This window comes from Armigeres subalbatus, unplaced genomic scaffold (genome assembly GCF_024139115.2).
Source record: "Armigeres subalbatus isolate Guangzhou_Male unplaced genomic scaffold, GZ_Asu_2 Contig364, whole genome shotgun sequence".
NCBI classification, from domain to species: domain Eukaryota; kingdom Metazoa; phylum Arthropoda; class Insecta; order Diptera; family Culicidae; genus Armigeres; species Armigeres subalbatus.
Window position 1 is genome coordinate 4,117 of NW_026943113.1, and position 7,878 is coordinate 11,994.

At 41.6% G+C, this 7,878-nt stretch overlaps 1 protein-coding gene across 1 annotated transcript; it reads left to right on the top strand.

Annotated features, from left to right (window-relative positions):
• Positions 1–1,114: 1,114 nt before the first annotated feature.
• On the top strand, positions 1,115–1,434 carry LOC134204045 (heterogeneous nuclear ribonucleoprotein 87F-like; the record flags this gene model as incomplete). The annotated part of the gene is made up of 1 exon (XM_062678872.1): positions 1,115–1,434. A coding segment is annotated over exon 1 (320 nt), but the record flags the coding sequence as incomplete, so codon positions are not given.
• Between the last annotated feature and the right edge of the window lie 6,444 nt (positions 1,435–7,878).

Consider the following 7,878-nt stretch of genomic DNA (forward strand, 5'->3'; position numbering starts at 1 on the left):
AGAACTTGTCCCGACGGCGTTCTGTGTTCTCCAAAGTTTGGCCAACGGACTTCACTCAGTCCCAGGATCTCAAGCTTCATGCGGCGTGCCTCATTGGCAAGTTGTGCCAATTTACCCTGCTGGGCTAGGGTTAAAACGTTCCATGTTCCTATTCGTGTCCGTTGTTTCGCGCTAAGAGTCGTCGCCGTAAAATCAGTCCGTATTCTTTCATTATCGGATTCTCGAACAAATTGATGTTTCGGGAACAGTAGGTTGTTGGCCCAAGGTTCCCTATCCACCGGGATGGGGCTGCCATCTTAGGTATAGCTTCCGGGGAATAGCATTTCATACTCAGCCGCTGGATGCCAGAACAGACGCTGTTGGAGCCGCACCTCCTTGGTGGACAGACGCTCGATCAGCCAGGTCAAATTTGTTTAAAGTCCCACCCAACACCAGGACTAGGCTAGTGCGCTTTGAGCGGCACACGGTCGCTTTGATAGGGCCTGCTTGGGGACACATGCAGCTTTTTATAGAAGTTCAACAGAGCCCACTGTCCACAGAGCCCACAACAGAGCTAAGCTAAAGCTAAGCTAAAGCTAAGCTAAAGCTAAGCTAAAGCTAAGCTAAAGCTAAGCTAAAGCTAAGCTAAAGCTAAGCTAAAGCTAAGCTAAGCTAAAAGCTAAGCTAAAGCTAAGCTGAAATGCTAAAGCTAGCTAAGCTAGCTAAGCTAAGCTGTTAAAGCTAAGCTAAAGCTAAGCTAAAAGCTAAGCTAAAGCTAAGCTAAAGCTAAAGCTAAGCTAGCTAAAGCTAAGCTAAAGCTAAGCTCAGCTAAGCTAAAGCTAAAGCCCCAAAGCTAAGCTAAAGCTAGCTAAAGCTAAGCTAAAGCTAGCTAGCTAAAGCTGGGGCTCAGCCTGGGCTGGTGAGGCTGTCAGTGGAGTGGGCTGGGGTCAGCCGTGAACAGGAGCTGGGAGCTGCCTGGGGTGGTCAGGGAGCCTGCTGGGGTAAAGCTGCTCAGGCAGGTGGGGCCTGGTGCAGGAGCTGAGCTGGGGCTGGGCTGGGGTGGGGAGTGGGGTGGAGCTGCTGGAACAGGCTGCCTGGTGGGGCTGCCTGTGAACAGGGCTCAGCTGGGAACAGGATGGGGCTGGAACAGGGCTGGTGCTGGTGGGAGCTGGGAACAGCTGGTGGGGTGGGGCAGGTGGGTGGAACAGGTGCGTGCTGGTGGGAACAGGGCCAGGGGAACAGCCTCTGGGAACAGGGCCTGGAGCTGGGGCTGGTAGCTCAGCTGAACAGGTGGGGCTGGGTGGGGCTTGGAGCTGGAGCCAGGGCTGGCTGTGGGCTGCTGGGGGCTGGAGTAGCTGGACAGGAACAGGGTGGGGCTGGTGGGGAGCTGGGCTCAGGTGAACTGGAGCTGGGGAGCTGGAACAGGGCTGGTGGAACAGTGGGAAGCTGGAACAGGTGAGGCCTAGCTGGGAAAGGAACAGGTTGTTAAAGCTAAGCTGGGAGCTGGAGTGGGGTAAGCTGGTAAAGCTGGGGCTAAGCTGCAGGGAACAGAGCTCAGCTGGGGTGGGAACAGCTGTGGGAAAGCTAAAGCTGTTTAAAGCTAAGCTAAAGCTAAACAGGGTGCTGCTAAAGCTAAGCTAAATGCCTAAAGCTAAAGCTGCTAAGCTAAAAGCTAAGCTAAAGCTAAGTGTTGTTAAAGCTAAGCTAAAGCTAAGCTTGCTAAGCTAAGCTAAAAGCTAGCTAAGCTGCTAAGCTAAAGCTAAGCTAAAGCTAAGCTAAGCTAAAGCTAAGCTAAAGCTAAGCTAAAGCTAAGCTAAAGCTAAGCTAAAGCTAAGCTAAAGCTTTTGAAAATGTATTCTCAAACGTAACAAAAAATCACCTCGGCCCAAGAATTTCTTCCAATTTTAACGCTATCATGTTATTTATAATTCTCTCGATTTCAAAAAGGGGAAAACACATTGTTTTTAAGTGTTTGAAAGGAATTTGGGAATAAAAATGATAATGAATAATACCATCTGGCATTTTGTTGTCGTGGAACGTGCATATTTTTGTTTACTTCGCATTTTCTACCGTCCCGAGAGAGAATGAGAGATCAAGATGTTGATAGATTGAGCGAAAATCGCTTACGCCGGGAATTGAATTGAAGTATGCCGGAAAAGCAATCGCTGTGATTGAAAATACGTGCTATACCTCGTTAATTTAAATCAAATAAAAGTTTTTTCAAACGATGTTTAGCAAGAATAGCTATTTTAAAGCAGAAATGAACTCCTTTGCATTATTACACGGCCCACAAAGTCGTACGCATGTTAGGCTGAAAATGGGGTAAGCAACCCTAAAGACAGTTAAAAAAAGTCTGCGTGGACTTTTGGTTTGTATTCTCATAGTACCTTTGTTTGTAAACTCATAGTACCTTGGGGATTTGAGTGTTCCTTGCACAAAATTTTATGGAAAACACTGGGGTTTAATAATAATAAAACTATTAGCCATTGATATAAACTATTCAAAAATATAGTTTTCACAAATCGTCAAAAACGGGGGGGCTTTCATTTACCGAGGGGTTGTCCAATAGTAAAAAAAATGTATTTTTAAGTATATTCAATAGATAAACAAATCCACAAAATTTGATCCAAATCAGTGTAAGTCCATTACAAGTGGTTGGGTCAGTTAGTATGGAATGAAGGGGGTCCATCTATTTCATCTATTTCATGCAATGCCGTATCGTTAATTGAGTAACATTCGAAGATTATAATAATGGTTGTTTGCTTTGGCTAATTACGAAAAGAAAAGTATTACTGGATGAATTTGGTTTAATGAGTATTCTGATTTTGTATTGAAATTTATTCTCTTGCTCCAGCGCGAAAAACGGTTAACTTAACACAAATTTATTCATCGACAAAGCGCAACGTATAAATATCGCTTCTACTGTGACATGCATGACGAACTGTATCTGGAATAAATATAAATCTCCCATAAATTTATCCGCCAGTAATATGAATATGATGATTTTCAACGCTCATTAATCGATCTGCCCAGCCTTTTGTGCGAGAAGTGTGAAAACTACCAATCGAAAATGACCACGATAAGCTGCCTCTAAATGGCACACGAAATGCCAAATAGTGCCGATTTAATCCGAAAATATTTGGAAATAATTTGAATTGAATGTGGGAAGCGGAGTTTAGTAAAATAAATAATCCCCACGTATTCAACTGCTCCACCCAACGAGCGGCGGAATCCAATGAAATGGCTTAATCGGACCGTGTCTGGGTTTGGATTGGCGATGATTGCTGATGAGGATTTAATTGACGGACATCTGGAATTTTCAGTACGGTTGATCGTCGATGTGTGAATTGATTTCTATACGTTCAACTGGTTCGCACAGCGGGCTACGACGATACGTGGTTGGAATATTGAGCAACCCATCACGGGCTGACACAACTGGATGGGACTGCACAGCACTGCGCCATCCATGGGCATAAGAACCAGGGTGTTAAGCAATCAGGATCGGTATTGGAAATTTGAATCGAAAGAACACGTCTGTGCCATTCATTAGGAAGCAATTGTCGGGGATGTGATATGGAACCACTCCATTTGATTTGGCAGTAGAAGTGCTTGTTAGTGACACCTAAAATTTTATTGAGCTTCCAAGGAATGAGCCAGGATAGAATTCTTGCACAATTCCAAACCCCTTTTACATTAGTATTCTGGGAAAATATCGTTTTGGTTAGATGGTGACAGACATTTTTTTGATTATTGAAGTGGTTTGTAGTGCTGACGTAGGTTCAATGAGTCTCCAATTCTATCGGATTTTTGTGACTTGTACTTAAATTGTTTTAATTATATGTATATGTGCACTTGAGTGATTAAAATTTAAATTACTCTCTGTTCCTTATCGACGAAATTTACTTTTTTATTGTTTTTCATAGCAGCTCGATTGGAAGTTTGATGGACTATTCTCAGAATATAAAATGCACATAGACATTTTAAAAACCGCTTACATACTTACTGAAAATAAATATTTAAGGATATCCAAACTTGTTCCTTCTTATAACCCATATGCCTTTTCCATAGTCACACAGGAGTTTATGTAGGTGTATGTTGTGATCGTTTCATCTCTGTACATGTCACACATTAAATATTAAACAGTCATTGGCTTATCCAAACAAGCATATGTACACGATGTTCAAATGCGGATATCTTCAAAAGTTTGTAGATGTCGGCTGACCTCCAATTTCCCAAGCATGTAAGCCTTGTCTTATCTACGCACAACTACTCCGCACCTGTTCGTTACACAATGGTTCAATAGAGAAAAGTTTCAGTTGAGATTTAAATTAGGTGCAATATTTGTCCAAAGTAGCTTTCTCGCTGTATTTGATGCCGCACCGAAAAGTTTGAACTTATTACAATTGCCCTCTGTGTGCTCACCGGAGCTGCGTATCGCCACTAACGAAAAATCACTCTTTCTCCGTGTATCCACGTGTGGTTTATTTTATCGTGGGATGGCGGGGGCGACAAACAATTACCCTATCTTCCCAGATGGGCCCAAAAGCATAAACAAGCCAACAGATCGGCAGCGTCAAGCGTTTGGTTGGCGGCGATGCATAAAGTGAAACGAAGGGCCGCAAAGACACTCCATCGTTGCATTGTGGCCACATTCAGCGCCATGGAGGCCATGGATGCTGCCCACGGGTGTAACCGTCGTGCATCGCCACCGTGTCTCATCAGCAGGCAACATCGTCATCCTTATCATCAAAGGGAAAAGTTCAATCCCGTATCTCGCAGTCGTAGAACCGTGTGTTATCTTGTTTTCCTTGTTTTTAACTCTCTGCGGAAAAGCCGTCTTCATATGGAACCGTCTGCCACCATTCGGATTGTCAACTGGCGCGGATCTTCCGGGTGGAGTGCACTCATAAGTGGCTGTTCGGCATGCAGTAAAAAGAGGTGCTTTATTCTTTTTTGTCGCTCCCGTTCCCGTGTCGGCTTTGATAAATGTACTAATTTAGACATTCAAATAAAAGTGCGACCTGCGGCGGCTGATATGCCTACGTTTGTTTTATCATATGATGTAAAGTTTACTAATCTGGCTCACGAAAGGGTGCGTGCACCGCGCCGACAAAGGATGTTCCAAACAAACATATGAAACTTTTGTGCTTCATGAACTAATCTATTCAAAAGTAGACAACTTTATTTTGGAATTCAGAAGTTTTATGTATAGATTCTGAATTTAATTGATTTTTTGCAGTTCCTGATCATAATACCTGGTTTACAGTACGGCATACAAAAAACAAGGCAGGCTCATCACGTATGTAAACAATCAGTTTGAATGTAAACATGTGACGTCACTGCTATCTTCGTACAAGCTGGACCGAGACGATGCTTTACGGTCGCAGCATGCTTACTTTTGTACTCCAACATGTGGCGATAAAATATGCGTCACGTTCGAAGTGTCATTTTTCTAACGAGCCTACCTTGTTTTCGTATACCGTGACAGTTGGCATTTGAGGGATAAAACGGCCTACTTTTCCATATCATTTACATGGGTGCTTTTGAACATTATGCAACTCAAATGGGTTGCATAAAATCCACTCATTTGGGTGCTATAATGGAAAACCAGCATTAGAACAATAGTTACATGACCACCTTTAATTCAATTGGCTTGGGTAAGTGTTTCTCTGTGTCACGTAATAAATTAAATAATGTTATGAGCATGACAGCAGAATCTCCAAAGACAGGTTTATCTATCGCTTTCTGGTCTGTCGAGCACACAAGAAGGCACGATAACATAGAATCTGTTTGTTTTCTGCAGCTACATGAATTTCTGGCAATATTGATCATTTGAAGTAAATAAAATTGTATCACTTTGGTACAGATTTATCGTATTTAAGCCCATTTTTCGTCATTGCAAAAAATAGCGTGTGCAACTCGTTGGAAAACTCGTTTTTCAGCACTCGTAGTATTTATCCAACTCGGCAAGCCTCGTACAGCTCGTGCAGGAAAAATCATCTTTTTGCAACTAGTTGCACAAACTACTATTCTCTAAAATCCAGTGTTCAGGGTTTGAAAAAATCGCTCTCAATAGATAACGAACAACGATAAAAGAGAGGCAAAAACCTCTTCGAATTATAACAAGCCATAAAAACAAAACTATCTCACTTGTATACAAGTTGGAAAAAACTGATTTGGATATGCGGCACCCACCAAGGTAATAGAACGCTTTGTTCTCGCTCATTTTATGTAGGGGACAAAAAAATTTTCGTGCAGCTGTGTAAAACAAGTTGATATGTATCATCAGAACTGGTGCCCCCCGCAATTGAGGCGTTATTAAAAGAAATTTATCATGGGTTGTGTAGCCCCCCGAATCAGTTGATTATCGTAACAGCTACCGAAAAACGTCTCTCACGGTATGCTACCTATCGAGAGTGTATACAGACATGATAAGTGAGAGATTTTCTCATTTTCCTTTGGATTCAAACCCTGCTAGTGTTCTCTACGAAACTCAATATTTCAATGCTTTTATAAAACTACGCTCAGCCACGCTTAGCCAAGATAAGAAAGCCAGGGTCTATCAATTATTCCAAGAAGAAAAGATGTTAGTACCGTACGGCCCAGAACCACCCACGACGACTGTCCGTGAAATGACTGTGAGATTGTTTTTTATGTTGCGGAAAACCCAATAGCTAGCCGACCATAGGATTGCCGGATATACTAAATGTTCGCACTACGACCTGAATAACATGTTATTCAAATTGTCCACAATAAAAATCATCAAGATAGCCGAATAACATGTTTCAAGGCCCTACACAATGAGGGCAAACATGAGGTATTTTTGGCCAAAATTATGAATACTGCAATACATGGTGGTATTTATCATAAAAACATAGATAGAAAAGAAACATATTTTTTCTGAGCCTTCAATGGGGTATGGGACCAATTTTCGGCATACTATCGATTTTTGACATATTCTACAAAACCAACGTAATTTAATCACTTTACGGCTTGCAATAAGCTTGTTTGATGCTGGATAAAATACTAATGGTAATATAAAGGGTTTAACTGTATATTCGTGTCACAGACAAATGGACGCAACACAGATTTCCTAAAATGATCAAAAAAGCACTATTAGCTTCTGGTTTTGAAAATTCACTAAGTAGAACTTATTAAACCAACAAAGGAGGGTAGAACAGATTTAATTAGCGTCATATTGTGAAATCAACGAAATGGTATTTCATTTATTTGATATTTCATTAAGATTTCTTTCATAGTTATAAAAAGGTATTGTGGCAAGGAGTTATTCAACACACTACTCATCCAACACGTTATGACACATTATGGTTAAATCTATAATTCGCTTCTATAATGTAGTAATGTAGAAATTGTGAATTTTGAACCCCTTCCCTTCTCACTGCGTAATTCTTGTTGAATGTTGAGTTGAATGTTTTGAAACAGTCAAGCTTGGAAAGTCATATGCTCATCTCTAATGTGATTAAGGCAGCGGAGGAAAATATCGAACAGCTATTGCATGATATGTTTACCTTGCTAGGCATCGTTTGTAATGTCGAGAGCGTTTTAAGCATGGGTCGTTTGTCGTCGTCAAATCAGCAAGGAATACAACCAATATTAGTCCGCTTCGCATGTGTCTCAACGAAAGAGAAGGTTTTGAAGGCAGCTCGTGACCGCCCTATATTTTGTGACGAAATTGGTTTAGGTGTGAAACAACGGATCTACTTTAATCACCGCCTCACACCTGCTAATCAACGACTTCTCGGAGCTACTCGCAGATATAAGAAGCAGAATAATTTCAAATTTGCATGGTTTTCGAACGGAGAAATATTTTTAAGGAAGGATGAATCATCGCGAGCTATAAAAATAACTGATATTCGTGATCTCAGTGGATTGCATTAA